This window comes from Procambarus clarkii, chromosome 45, assembly GCF_040958095.1.
Source record: "Procambarus clarkii isolate CNS0578487 chromosome 45, FALCON_Pclarkii_2.0, whole genome shotgun sequence".
Lineage (NCBI taxonomy): Eukaryota > Metazoa > Arthropoda > Malacostraca > Decapoda > Cambaridae > Procambarus > Procambarus clarkii.
The window spans coordinates 8,333,433-8,349,285 of record NC_091194.1 but is presented as its reverse complement, the minus strand read 5'-3'; the positions used below and the strand labels follow the sequence as shown (position 1 = coordinate 8,349,285).

Genomic DNA, 15,853 nt, shown 5'->3' with positions numbered 1-15,853 from the left:
GTGTGTGGTGGTGGAGCTTCCTGGAGGAACATCTATTGTGGCCACATCACAGATGGGAAGCTTCCAGGAGGGAGAAGGATAGCACGGATATAGACAATCGCTCTTTCTGTTACATTAATAAAATACTGTACACAAATAAAAATAATATTAAATGCTTCACTGGATTTAACAGGATTCTATTAACTCCATATATGCTCATATTTGTTAATAGACATTCTATTTGTCTTATATTTTTCACAATCTATAAAGGGCATCTACAGTAGTACACTTAAACTTGCACCCTTTTTCTATAAATACCTCAATGCAATTATCTGATCCACACAATGTCTTCCATCATGGAACCCCCCCCCCCCCCCTTTGCTCCTCACCTACCAGTTTCTTGGTTATCTTCTATTCTTTCCATCACAATCCTGGCACATAATGTGCTTTCCAACTATATGCAGAAGATATTCAACATCAAAATTAACCCTTATTTTTATGCAATAAGACAATCACAGCTCTGCTTCTAAACAACTGACACAATGCCACTTCCATGTACAGTACTGTCCATTCTGGCAAATTGTACAAACCATGCTCTTATTTTCTGTTGCATTTATAGCATATACTCAAAAAGCACACATCCATACCTATACCATTAATACATTGTATACTTTTACACTAATTTGTCATATGGAAATCTATCTTGTCTTCTTTGCACACCAAACAATCATGTTTTATGTATGCACTTACCAAATTATATGTACCACTAAACAAAACTATAATAAACTATGTAGAAACTTACAGTAGACATGTAGACATTAAATGAATTGCAAGTCCCCCACAATTGATAGCAGAAAAAAAATGACCATCGAATATATTTCTTGCAGGGATTATAAATATTTGAAGACGAGGGTTCAAGAAGCGGCTACAGAACTCACTTCGGAGGAGAAAGTCAGGTAAGGATTGCTAGAAAAATTCAACCAGGTGTAAAGTCTAAGATATGGATGGTGAGAAGCGAACCTTATGTATGCTGGTAAATATTATTCAAATATGATTATTATGATTCATAATTTTTAAAATTTAACATGATGTATTGATGAGAAATCAGTAGGAGGCATATGGAGGATTCAACCCTACACACTGGGTACTCCCAACACACTCCTGAACAATGCTATTTCCCCAATGTACCAATTAACAATGGTGTTCCACAGGGTAGTCTACTTTTTCCACTTATCTTTCTCATTTACATCAGAGACATACCAAATGTCATGCAACACCTAAAGCTAATTCTATTTGCCAAAATGAAATTAAAAACTGTATTTCTCTCAACTAGCTTAAAAGAGAAACTAAGAAGCACCTACTTACCATTACGTGTACTCACGTAATGTGAATTGTACTCACACTTTCTCATCCTACTTGTCAAGCTGTGTGTTGCTGTTTTTGTTAACATTATGTACTACTGTATATCTGTGCTGATCAACCAGGCTGTGACTCCTATGTCAGGCTGCAAGCAACTGCCTCAAACAGGCTGGTTGATCAGACCAGCAACCAGGGACATTGATCCTCAGGATCATCACCAAGTAGTCAACAGGTAGGTAGTTGCTGTAACTACAATTTCTATATTTAAATAGTCTATGCTTTTAGTAATTCAATATCACTTTACGATTGTAAATTACAGAATTTGATACATTTCTTTAGCAAAGTCAAATATGTTCACTTACATTTAAGTGTTACCCCATTAAACTTTTAAATATTCTAGTTATGTTATGCCTGAAATGCTCTGCATATTAGTGGCTTTATATGAATTTGTCCCTGTATGTGTTAGTGCTCTTTATCTGACAGTCCCCATGGCATAGTGGTAAGACGCTCACCTGGTACTTCGCAAGTGCTTTGTCCTGGGTTGGTATCCTACTGGGGAGGATTTACTGAGCACAAATCCTTAACTGTATCCTCTGTTTAACCCAATAGTAAAAGGGGTACCTGGTTGTTAAACGATTTGGCGGGTCTGATTCCGGGGAACATAGGATTAAGGACTTGCCTAAAATGCTGTGTGTGCTAGTGGCTGTACAAGAATGTAAAAACTCTGGCATATATAAATAAAATTACATTATATACCAATAAATACTTCACTAACATTTCAAATGTACTTTATATAAACATAAATTATTATTATTATGCTATTTAATTTATGTTTGACATTTGCTCGTTTTACTTTAGTACACCATCTTAGTTCAGCTGAAACTAACAATTTGTACAAGTTATAAATACAGCATTGGAAACCAATACTGAAACCTTTGCTTAAGTCGATTATAAATTAAAATAAACATAGGAAAAGGTTATATTCTTATTTCTTTCTGCTTTAGGATATAATATACAGTATATACTATGTATCTATACAATACAAACTGTACTCTCGATTCGGAACCAAATGATATGCTGTATTACCTGCTGCAGTTTTTCCATCTATATGTATGCATACTCTATATGTTGTGCATTAATTATTATTCATTACTGTAAGAGTAACTAGTGTTCATTTTCTTTTGCCAGGCTTGAGAATGCTGTCACGAACATTTTGAAGATGATAAATGATGATAATGTTAACCTACATTCCTGCCTGGAAGATTTGCACACTATAAAGACAGTCCTGAACCCCCACCTTGACAAAACTTATCAACAGTCTCTTGACAGTCTTGAAAAGGTTAGTGGCCATCTTTCAGGACATCTGGTATGGCTCAAGGTCATGTTTTTCAGAGCATCTTTTCTGAAACCATATCTTTGACCACTAAAAGATTTCACACACGTTTCTTATGAAATGCGGAAAAAGTCTTGATCCTCACAAATAGGTGTTAATGATACGAACATCATTTGACCAGCCACGTCAAATACTGTTGAGCCTAATATACTGTAATATAAAACTTATGAAAATTATAAATTTTAATAAGAAAAATTATATACTTAAATGGTTAGGATATCTAGCGGTATCTGTAGTAGTAGGCTCAATTATTTGCGCTAAATTATTTAAATATTTAATAAACAAGTTACAAATTACAATAATTAATAACACAAACTACAAAATACACAACATTTTCTTACATCAAGGACAACAGTAATTTCTTAATATTTGTTATCTTGTCTAAACCTTAACAGTTCAAATTAAAAACCTTGAGTGTGTCTCTTTTTCAGATGATCATCAGAATTACAAAGTTCTTTAGAATGGTGTGAGTGGCATATATGAACAGGACAATCCTGCGAAACGGGGAAGATGTCAGTCCTGTAGCTGATGCATCTTAATTGGAGTATCATTTCTTACCTAACATTTGGAAGAACAAAATTTAATAAAATTTAAGATAATAATTAATCTTCTCATATTTCTTATGCCTGAGTTTAAAGAAAAGCCTGTCTGCTTCTTGGTATAAACTTTGTTCTAAATAGTACATGTAGAATCCTTTACAAAAAATCTTGTCATTGAACCTCTTACAGTTTATATTCCATGCCTCTTCCTGCTTGCACAGGCTACCTATATGCCCAAAAATGTTACACACTTATAACTCAAATTTACTTTGCCAAGACACTAATTGTCCAATTTAACTCTTCCTGAAGACACTACAACTCTAATTGATTGTCTGCTGTGTCCGAACCATGTTCTCCACATACAGTTTTGTGCCTCCTAGTGTTATGTCCTCATTTTTCAAGATATTTACAAGTCTTACTTTCCCAATGTCCATTTGAACACGTGTTCCTCAACAGAACCTGAACCTGATACCCTTGACATAATTAGCCTTATATAGAGCAATATTTAGGACCTTTTGAATATCCCATGACATAGATGGTGCTGAATAGTCTTCCTGATGTGTTACCTTCTTTTATTTACTGTCAGCTAACCCATGTATTAGGCGACACTCCATCTTTCCTTTAGAAAATGCAATCAATAAGGTTTACTTTAATTTACATTTATTTTCCTTTTCAAATGCTCACAAAACTATTTTCAGAGCATTTGACTTATGAATAAATATAAGGAAACAAAAGAGACACAGCCAAAACTCGTAAACAATTTACCGAAGTTTAATATGTACTGTACCTCTTTTGTAAAAGATCTCAAAAGACTTCTTAATCTTTAAGAAAAAAATCCTGAATACAATTACAATGCAATTTACCCTACATTTTCATTTAGATGACCAAAATTACATGTTAAAGACAAGTGCTATCATATCTTGAAACCACTATGAATGGCACTGACTCCAAATGTAAGATTTTCAAATGTTGTGTGTCTGAAGCCAGCATCTTCAATCATATCTTTGAAGGTTTCCTAAAAAATATAATAAAATTACTATATTCTAAGATACTGTATAAGGAATAGAAAGCAGTATCTAATATATATACTGTAGTGTTATGTATAAATCTGTACTTAAAGAAAAACTAAAGCTTACCTGGTTAGGAAATTTGCGTATACTCTCCACCAAGTACTGGTAACTTTTCCAGTCACCTGCCACGACCTGACCCATAGGTGGGATGACGTTGAACGAATATTGATCATACACCCTGCCAAAAGTCAAGCTATGTAGACAAGTGTTGGGGGGGGGGAGGGGGGGGAAATCATTTCAATGGCCAACAGAGATCAAACATGACTGCATATTCTTCCTTATTCAACATCATCTTTCCAGCAAAATAGTCAATTACTCTGACCTTTAGCCATCATTCTATTTAACAAGCTCTATATAATGTGTGCCATCAAACACTATCCACTAGGATAGTTCTCTCGGTTTCCAACATGCCATGCGATATTTCTTTTTATGCGCAGGCCTAATCTGGGAAATTGAAGTAATTTACATTAAATTTTATACAGTATATGCAGATGATACAGCTCTTTTTAAGCAAAGAGATTTATGTAGACTAGGTTGAAAATGTTGTGTGTGCATCATAAAACTGTTAAGCGACGGTGGACAAATCTCTGGTGTACCCCTACTTAGATCCGAGTATCCAAGTGAAATACACTATATCCAGGAATGGAGACCTCGTCTTCAGAATGACTTTTTTACTTTGGAGAAAGTTCAACACTGGGCAACGAAAATCATTCCAGAACCAAGTCAATTCTCATACCAGGAACGGTTAAGGGCCACAGGACTAACACTACAAACCAGACATGTCATGATTGATCTCATAGAAACTTTTAATATATTGTATTGAAGAACTTGGAGGATGCTGATTCTGACCTGATTCTTTTAAAAGGTCAGATGTAACACAAAGAGAAATGGATTTACACAAAAGTCACAATGTAGGATAGAAAACAGAAGGCCTACCCACCAAAGCCATTAATATCAAAACGATGCTGAAATTCAAGATCCAGCTCCATGAGATCAGGACAAGTGGGGGGGGGGGAGATTACCTTTGACTAGCCACTGGCTTCCTGTCTTCATTGAGGCCACTAAGGAAACAGTGGCCCTCAAGTAAATTCAGGTAAAAGTAAAAAGTAAAAAGTAGAGGAAAGAGGACATGGTGAAATGAGTGTGAATGGTGAGGTGCTAACAGTGGTCACATCACTGTAAACATCAGGGATGTTCAATTGAGAAAGGGATAAATTTTTCCAATTGAAGTCGAGAGAAGGGGTCATTCAGGGAGAGAATGTAACTAGTACAATGAAAGACCTGGTTACGAAAACAAGATTGGAACAGACACAGCTCCAGTCTATGTTCTCATGTTAGTCTGTAAGGTATGAAAATTGACAATTTGAAACATGTGGGGTAGATGTAGAGTGCAAATATCAATACTGTAATTGCAAAAGTGAGATTGTACTAAGATGGTTTGGGTACACAAGTTTGAGCATAGAGGAGGAGGAGAAGTACGAGGATAGTGAAGCCAGGAAGAAGCAGGGCAGACATAGCGAGTGCAAGGAAAAGGATAATGAATAATTCCCTCATTAGCACCTTAACGACCTTGCAGACACATTTTGAAACCTCCCTGTGTCACTGGGGGCAGAATGTTATCAGCCTTAAGTAATGATCATGTCCTATGGAAACAATGGGTCTTACCCTAAAGAATAGCAAAATGATCCTATGGGTAAGTTTTCCTTTACATACCTTAAAAGTCTGATTATAGGGCAATACAAAAAGGATGAACTGCAGTAGAACTAGTCTCAACTACAGGTACTCTGAATATTGTATTCAAGAATGAGATGTATTTCCTGCCCAAATGTACGAGTCGGTGCGAATGATAAGTTTTTTGTTTTAGTGGTAAACAGAGTCCTCATATAAATGTGTTTAAAAAGGAATTATGAAATTATAATTCTAAACAACTAGTTGTGAATAGAGATGATAGATATCTAAGAAAAGCCAACATACCATCTCAATGCTGGGTTTGTCACCTGGCTGAATTCCAGACACACAAATCGTCCTCCAGGTCTGAGCACCCTATACGCTTCCACCAAGGCCTGAAAGATAAACAACATTCTTATCAATACTATAAATGCTGTACTTTTAAAAAACTGCATATTTTTTAGGACCATTATTTTTGTATTGCATCTATTTCAGTGTGTGGGATGCTTGGCAAAGTTGAAATATGGAATAACAGCATCTGTGGGGGAGGCCCTTAATGGCTCCCTGTAGCATCTCTCCGAGATTGCTCCAGTCTACCAATCACATCAGTTGCACAAATTCATTTGGCCTACCAGGGACCCGAGCCAAAACCTGGCCGCTTCATATGAGGCAGAGAGAGCAAATGTCATTCCACCAATTCACCAGAAAAGCATCCAGAAAGTCAGTGAAGCTTTACAGAACTGCTGTGCTTACAAAACTTTAAAACCACTAAGCTGCCAGGGGCCAAAACTTGGCCCTAGTGGACTAAATGAACTCATGAAACTGATGTGATTGGTAGAGTGTAGCAATCTCAGTGAGACAGCTACAGAGTGCAACTGGGGCTCTACTAGAAAGACTCATTCCATTACACTCAACGCATAATTTTTTAACCAAGTTAGCTCAAATAACAGACAAATTAATAGCCTCTAGCACACAAGATACATCAATGTAGTGATGGTGCACACATGAAATATTAAAAGCATATACAAAAATTATTACATTTACAAGTTATAGAGGCATTGGTTTGACTTGGATTCTTAAGAGGATGCTTGCACCGCTAGGAGTAAAAGCCTCGTTTCTTATGAGTGTGAGGATGCTGTGATCAAACATGGCTCATCTTAGGAGAGTGGCATAAAAAAATTAGCATAAAATTGTTGTTTTAGGACTATGTTTTTTCATCAACTTGGGGGAAGGGGGGGACAGGTATAAGAATGGCTTGGTGGTTTGGATAAGCTGCAGACAGGGAAAAATTGAGAATCATTGCCTAAACACAAAAACAAAACAATAATGCATAGATTACATAAAATACAATACCCTGTACTTGTACACAACTGATGACTAACGAGGCCTAAGGCCTATTTCACATGAAAAAGAAAATAATGTCCATAAAACATAATAACTAAAAATAGTACGAGGCCTGGATTTTGCTGAATAATAATATAAAATTTATTGCTACAGGTATTGGATGTACCATAATAAGAGATCACAGAAAAACTTATTGGCTGTAGGATTAATGATGAAGTATTTACCTTCTCCACATCTACCACATTTCTGATTCCAAAGGCAATAGTGTAGCAATCAAACTCGTCATCAGGAAATGGAAGCTTCTGGGCATCTCCGCAGATCCACTTGATTCCCTTGTAACCTAACTCATCAGCTCGCTTCTTGCCTACATCCAACATGCTTTGGCTTATGTCACATATGGTAATCTGCAACATACACACACATACTTTTAGTGGCCAAGGAAATGCAGACTTGCAAATACAGAACTTTTCACAGAACAAACTTGTATATAATACTGTACTGTACAGTGGAATTTCGATTCAATGATTCAATAAACCTCGATTCGGCGAATCTTCAGTTGGGACACACCTTCCATGCCAGATTTATTTACCCGATTCAACAAACAAGAGTTCGCTAAAGCAGGGGATGTGTGGATTTGCTTAGGATGTTAGGACTGAGTTCATATATGGAGGCAATATTACAAGAAATAGTTTGGCTTTAGGAAAGTCACTGAGCATATTTAAAACCAAATTCTGTTTTGTTTTTTCTCCCCCAGTTGCAGAGGTTTTTGTTCAGCAAAATATGGGCCCTTTTTCCTTTGACAATGAGATTTCAAGGCATGGGCATAAGCATGGTAGACATTGTTAAATCTTTTACAGACAGGTTCTCCTTGTTTTTGCCCTTTATATATGACGGGTTGAAAATATAATCTGGGTTAGCAAAATCTGCCCAAAGTGTGGGAAATATTTGGAATGACTGGCAACACTTAATATGATTCCAAACACATTTTTAATGATTTTTTTCAGATAGGGACAACATTACAAAAAATAGTAATGGACTTTAGGAAAGCCATTGAGCTCAATTTAAAACCAAATTCTATGGTTTAATTTTATTTGAGATTCCCCAGTTTTCATTCAACAATATGAGTCCTTTTTCTTTGAAAATAAGATTTGAAGACTAGGGTATAGGGAAAATGCTAGATGTAGTTAAATCTCTTTACAGACAGGTTCTCTTGATAGTTACCTTTCATATAACAGTTTGAAATTAAAATTTCCCTTATTGAAATCAATCCCGAGTGTCAAAAATATTAGAGTATGAATGGTAACTATTGATATGGCTCCAATCATGGTTTTGATGATACTTGCAGATGGACTCAACATTACAAGAAACAGCTGGAGCCTTAGTAAAGTTGCCGAGGATAATTAAAATCAAATTCTATGGTTTGTTTTTATTCTGAGCAGGCAAAGTTTTTCGATCACTCAGGTATGATCCTGCTACTGTACCTTTTGAAAATGAGTTTTGAGGCTGGGGATGCGAGAAACAACCTAGATGTGATTAAATTTTTTTGGCAGCCATGTTCATTTGGTAGTTTACTATTTATAAGTTGAAATAAAAATTTTGCTAACTAAAATCAGCTCATAGGATGTGGGAAATGCATCCTGGAGGCATTTCCTATTACAATGAATTCTTCACTGCAATGAATTGGGGTTGGTTCTGCTTCCTGACTGAGGCATCTTTGCTAATCATCATACTAGATCAAATAAGGAGTGAAACATGATGAAATCTTAATCCTACATCAAGAGACAGCTTTCTCTTGAACAAAGCAGAACAAATACTTCAGACCCAACTACTAACGAAATCTTGGATTCACTAGGAAAATTATTGCTCTTATACTAAAGTACTGCTAGCCACAACCCTCAACTGCCACTAGATAGCAGCACTCTACATGTATATCAAGATGGAGGAGCTGGCAAAGTTACTTGCTACCTGGTGGCCGCACACACACGATAAACACATTAACTATGTGGAGTCCCCCCCTATTCCTGAGGCTACACTCTTTCTGTCATAATTAAATAGCTTTGCATGTTATTATTTTAGTAGCTTTAAAGTGGCCACTTCAGCCCTGATTCCCAGCACTTCTCATTCACTGCCTGAATCTGTTTCCACTCTTGGGTCTTCATCCATTCCAGTAGACTTGTAGCTGCAGTAACTAAGTCTTCACCAATCTGCTCTTTGTCCTAGGAAATTTATAATGTATTCTGAATGAAAGGCTGCCTATGGATCTCCTCTCATCTGTAAGCTGTTTCTCACCACAAGTATGGGGTTGCTTGGCTTTTCTTCAAGCTCTGTGTACTCCAGTATGTTTCTTTGTGTCAGAACCTCGTTTGAGCCTCTTTTCATCTTGGCTGTTCTTGGACCGTTGTTCACTGTGAACACCATTGTGTCATACCAGTCTGCTCTGAGTCGCTGTTGTTGGGTTTTGTTCTGGATTTGTCCTCTTTGTTTCTGCATCTAGGTCATGCATTTCTCCATGTTTCCCTCTACATGCTCTACTGGAGTTATCTTGACCATTAGATGTTTTGTTTTTTGCTAATTTTCTTAAGTCCCTATTTTTGTTGACGCTGACCTCAGGCATGCATGTCATTGATCTTCATGATCTTTGGCACTCTAATGCCAGTTTGAACCATTCTATATTGGGTTGTTTACATTGTCTACCGGTTTGATAATTTTTCAACATTTGTTACGTTTGTTTCTATGCCCACAAGATGGGTATGGTGTGCATAATAAATGAACTAAACTAACTGTTTCAATTATAGGTTAATTACTTTCCTGTTTCCCTTCATGAGAGCTGACTTGGACAGCAACTGGTGGGCTTAGCTCAGGAAAGGGTGTTGCTACTTTTCAAGATTTCTCTGTTGCTTGTTTCCTCCTTTTTTGGCTCAACATTCAAGAATTTGGGGGTGGTTTGGGCTTCAAGCAAATTTGCAAGCTCTCCATCTCTTATCTATATGCAGCGAGTTGCCATCTAATTTCATTCAGGCTATGTATTCAGTGGTAATTCAGAAACTAGTGATAATTGCCTTGCTTTGGGGATTAAAGGTTTTGTTTGAAAGGGGCATAATGTGTCCTTTTTTTGTGTTTAATTATCTTCAGGTGGTGGATGGTAATTTCTACACTGCCTCCCATCCTCATTTGACACGACCGGATGATAAGTGAAGACAGTCAAGATAGCCATCACAACAAGAAAGCAAGTAAAAAAGGCAGGCACATTTTGTTGTCTGGGTCCGCCATATAAGTGCATGGTTTGAGGAACCATGCACGATGCATTATGGACATAATGTATGATGCAGATTTTTTTTTATATTGAAATAAATGGTTGCACTTGATTTAATAAAGACAGAATTACAACAAACCTCATATGGAGAACAGCTGTCAGAGGGCTCATCTGCTCCATAAGGCACTTCACTATCACCACCTCTCTCACTGACTACTGGTCTGTCTGGTATTGTTTTTGCCTGACTCTGGTTGTGAAGTATGTGGCGAATGAAGCGGAAAGCAATGTCCCCTGGTGGAAAATTGAGGCCAATTTAATATCATTACTGCTTCTCACTTACATGGGGCAGGAAGATATTTGCCCAGAAAAAAAGAGAACATTAATACAGAATTCAAAATAACACTAATCTATTTACATGGAAAATTAGCACTAAGAAACTCCAGAATTAATCTATTGCAGCATCATTCAACTGCTTCATAGGTCATTATCATCATTACCATATTTCCTATTTTAAAGGAGTGGGTAGGCAAGAAGTAAAGAGGAAAACAAAGCAATTTGGGGAATGAAGGTTAAATACATTTGTCCATTCACTGTACCTTCTGCACTAACAATCATCACGTAAGGATGGATGTCAATTAGGAAAGCAGAGTTATCCCTTGGTTCAATTGGACATGCAGGAAGAGAAGGCCAGGACCAAAAAAGGCATGGAAAATATAGAGAACAGAAAGTCACTTAATTGAGTCAAGTCGGCATGAAAAGACAAAGGACCAACCAAAGCTGCTGTATAACCACATATGAAGAAAAACATAAAAATCACATGATCATGCTAAGGACACTAGGAAACACTCTCATAAAGTGATTAAGTGGTGTGTAGGGAATTTGACAATAAGTTCCAGAGGGTTTTAAACAATAGAACAGGAGTGGAAGGAATGTCAGCAGGACAGAAACAACACACAACTATTTTTGTCACCAATCAGGAAGCAAGAAGATATCTGATAGAACTAACCATGAACTAAAAGTTCATTAACTAGGATCTTCAGCAAACGTTAAACTATTGGCACACACTCAGACAGTGAACAGACAAAAAACCTTAACTCCATGCCAGTCTTGCTAACAAGAATCCCATAGAATATACTAAAGAAATAATTAAGGTTGAGTAATTGCTGGAGCATCTGGTGAGGATAACATTTTTAATAGAAACATGTGTTTAGAGGAGAAAAGCTATGTTTGACAAACTTGATAGTTTATGACAAGATCACCAGGTTGTGGCAGAAGGAAATGTGTAGATCGATTCTTCCTAGACTGTCAAAAATCCTCTGATATGGTGCCACACAAAAATGTTAGTGCTTAAAATGGTGATGTAGGCTAGGATGGAAGAAAAGTGACTAAACTCTGTACAGGAGTACTTAAACAGGTTACATTCAGAGCTGTAACATGTTTAGTCCATCAAAACTATCCTGATTCCATTGCTATTTCTAATTTGTCTACACTAAATTGATACCCTTCATAAGGCTGGATGTAAACAGCACCTTGTGACTTGTTATCATAAAAAACAAAACAATAATAAAATAAATACCACTGTGTCCACACATGTAAAATGAGTGTCCTCAGTGTCTCCTAAAATGCACATAAACAAAACATGTCAATTAATTTAAAATGAACTAACCAGTTCCACCTGCAACATCGAGCAGCTTAGTGTTGGGGCGAGGCTGTACGCGAGACATGAATAGGTCCTTCCATACTCGGTGTATTCCTCCTGACATCAAGTCGTTCATTAGATCATAGTTGCTGGCAACATTTTCAAATACTCCATGCACTGTTGAAAGACATCTTTTTAAAATTTCTAAATGATACAGTACCAAACAAATTTTTATATTATGAATAAAATAACTGTTACAGTTACAGGTACGTACTGTACTTGAAATTGAAATAAGTTTATTGAGGTAAAATACACACAAAGGGATGAGGTAGCTCAAGCTATTCTCACCCCATTTACTGTACTTGGGTATGTTGGAAATGAGGAACTTAAACAAAACAAAGGGTACAGGACACAATCAACCCAACTTATAGAAGGAAAGCAACATGTAAAAGATCTGAGAATTATGATGTTTGACGACCTGACATTTAGTGAACATAACTGAGTAAATATAGCGGCAGCCATGAAAATGATAGGATGTATTATGAGAACGTTCAAATCCAGAGACCCCACAACACTGCCAATACTACAGTATTTAAATCACTGGTACTGTCCCATCTTGAGAATTGCTTGGTTCCCTTTCAGAGGAAGAGAGATCTCTGAATTAGAGGGAATACAGAGAACATATACAGAATGCATAGAAACGATAAAGCATCCAAATTATTGGGACCGTCCTGAAGCTCTCAAAATATACGCTTTGGAAAAAAAAAAAAGAGACGAGAAAGGTATCAAATAATATATACATGGAAGATACTTGAAGGCCAGATCTCAAATTTTCATAGTAAAATAACAACATACTGGAACAAAAGATATAGAAGGAAATGCAGAATAAAACCAGTGAAGAGTAGAGAACACTGTCTGAATACCAGAAGTCCACAGCTGTTCAACACTTTCCCAGCAAGCATTAGAAATATTGTTATAAGGTGGATGTATTCAAAAGGCACTTTGATAAGTTCTTGCAAGAAGTGCCGGACCAACCAGGCTGTAGTGGATATATGGGCCTGTGGGCCGCTCCAAGCAACAGCCTGTTGGACAAAGTTATCACAAGTTGAGCCTGGCCTCAGACTGGGCTCAGGGAGTAAAAGAACTCCCAGCACCCTCTCCAGGTATGCTCCAGGTACATTCAAATCTGCCCATAGTAGGAAAGCAACATGTAAAGGATCTGGGAATAATGATGTCTAACGACCTAATGTTTAGAGATCATAACCAAGCAAATATAGCGTCAGCTAGAAAAATGATAGGATGAATTATGAGACCCTTCAAATGTTGGGATCCAATTGCAATGCTCATACTACTGAAATCCCTGGTACTGTCCCGCCTTGAGTACTAAATACTCACTTCCCCCTTCAGAGCAGGAGGGACTGCTGAAAGAGAGAGAATACAGAAAACATATAGCTCATGCATAGACATGATAAAGCACCTAAACTATAGGGATTGTTTCAAAGCTCCCAAAATGTACTCTAGAAAGGAGATGAGAGGTATCAAGTAATATATACATGGAAAATACTAGAGGACCAGGTCCCAAATTGGCACAGGAAAATATCAACATACATACAAACAATATGGAAGGAAATACCGAATAAAACCAGTGAAAAGTAGAGGTGCCATAGGCACAATAGGAGAACACTATGAACATCAGAGGTCCATGGTTGTTCAATATCCACCCAGCAAGTCTAAGAAATATTGCTAGAACAAATTTGGACTTCTACAAGAAAAAAAGGGGACAGTTTTCTGCAAGAAGTGCCAGACCAATTGAGCTGTAGTGGATATGTGGGCTGCTGCAACTATCAGGATAGAGTGCCAAACCACCATGACTATACATATATAGCACTTGGAATAGATCAGGATAAGGATTTGGGATTGGACAGGGAAGAGGAATGGTGCCCAGCCATTTGGGCTGGACAGTAGAGCAATGGTCTCTCTTTATGCAGGTCAGCATTCAATCCCCAATCATTCGGGATAGATTTTTTTTATTTATTTATATATACAAGAGTTCTTACAGTCTTGTAAAGTTCGTACAGTTCCCTTCCCTTCCAACAGCCTGCTGGACCAAGCTCTCACAAGTCAGGCCTGGTCCCAGGCTGACCTTGGGGAGCAGTAAAACTCCTAGAACCCCCAACCAAGTACAATCTACTCTAGGTACCAGTTACCTTTTTCTGCCTTTTGGTCTTCTGACACTTTCTCAAATCCAAAGTGAGTCTGTTTATCCGCAGAATATTCTTTACTGGCATAGCCTGATGCTGTAGTTTTATGCCTTGTGGCCATTAAGGTACTCCTAGGGCCCAGTGAAACAACCCTCAGGGCAAGTGAAGCGCAGGTCCTGGGCAGCGAGTTCATGTTTACGCAGAGTTATAAGTGACACTGGAACTAGCTGTTTGTGCCCTGCCAACCGGTTTCTAGCTTGCAGAGTGTCACACCTGGCCACCTCTGACCGGGCAGTGGTCAACAACTTTCACCATACACAGGGTAACTACCCTGGCGGAGCAAGAGGCGGACGTGTTTACCAACACCGGCTGAAAGGATATAAACAATGTGCTCGAAGCCCACAGGTAGCTTTGGCTACATCTTGGATATTTGTATCCATTAATTTAGTTTTATTATAAAGTACAATTTTTTGCTGTATTTTTGTTAACACTTATAAATTAAAATAAAATTAAATAGTTAGGCATACAGTTTTCTATACTGAAGCACGAATAAACCCAGTGGAATAAACTGGCTTAACAGAACAGGGAATAACGTAACAGAAGATTTTCTTGAATTAGTAGACGCTTGCTTCCTTAAGCAACACATTAAGCAACCAACGTGGGAAAATAATATTTTAGACTTGGTGTTGACTAATAGGGAGACACAAATTAATGACATCGAAATAGGCAGGTATTTTCTCCCCTGATTCCATGTATAACTAACCATCCTGTGATATGGGAGTATTAGATGAACTTATAGCTAGTTTTTGATCTACACTGTGCAATTTTTCATATAGAATAGGGTAGCAGCACATTGCTGTATATACCTAATTGTGTTAATAAAATAATAATAATCAGATTTAGCATAGAATAGAATAGATTTGTAGGAGAAAATTTGGTTAAAGTGCCAGATTTCCGAATAGGTGATTCGGCCGAAGAAATATTTGAAGATATAATAGATTGGAAAGTTGGGCTTGGAAGGTGGGCTGGTCGTGGAGCGACACATGGACCTAGCGATGGGTGATGTAAGAGGGAATTTTTGATGTGGATTCAAAATATAACTTACCTATAATTATGCTACCAGAAATCTTAGCCAAATATCCCCAGTTTTCTAACTGTAGGTAATAACTGAGTGGTTGCAACCTATCCACCGCTACCCACTGGATGGGGGGGGGGCGGTGTGCAGGACAAGCATATCAATTGCGACACTACCTCTCCACATATGTTAGTTGCTTGATTTAGAAACTGTATTTGTGGTCGATCTCGACCTAATTGTTGATGTGACATGTGCATCGAATTTTGTAACTAGCTCATCGGGGTAGTAACTTGCTTAGCTAAATGAATTGTGGGGTTCAGTCCCTGAGCCCAT

General features: G+C 37.5%; 2 protein-coding genes across 2 annotated transcripts in view; one reads left to right on the top strand and one right to left on the bottom strand.

Annotated features, from left to right (window-relative positions):
* The window catches only part of LOC123770070 (uncharacterized), a gene marked incomplete in the record, with an annotated part of 133,140 nt that extends 129,803 nt beyond the window's left edge, over positions 1 to 3,337 (top strand). Inside the window, 3 exon segments of the mRNA XM_069301342.1 lie at positions 867 to 935; positions 2,527 to 2,677; positions 3,163 to 3,337. Coding sequence (XP_069157443.1) covers positions 867 to 935; positions 2,527 to 2,677; positions 3,163 to 3,201 — 259 coding nt within the window.
* Positions 2,993 to 14,834, bottom strand: Coq5 (ubiquinone biosynthesis protein COQ3, mitochondrial). Its single transcript, XM_045761732.2, has 7 exons — positions 14,452 to 14,834; positions 12,272 to 12,421; positions 10,745 to 10,896; positions 7,577 to 7,756; positions 6,315 to 6,403; positions 4,407 to 4,518; positions 2,993 to 4,285 (listed from the first exon to the last, which is right to left on the bottom strand). Exons 1-7 carry the CDS (start codon positions 14,636 to 14,638, stop codon positions 4,184 to 4,186), a joined length of 972 nt encoding a protein of 323 aa, XP_045617688.2. The 5' UTR covers positions 14,639 to 14,834; the 3' UTR covers positions 2,993 to 4,183.
* Positions 14,835 to 15,853: the final 1,019 nt, after the last annotated feature.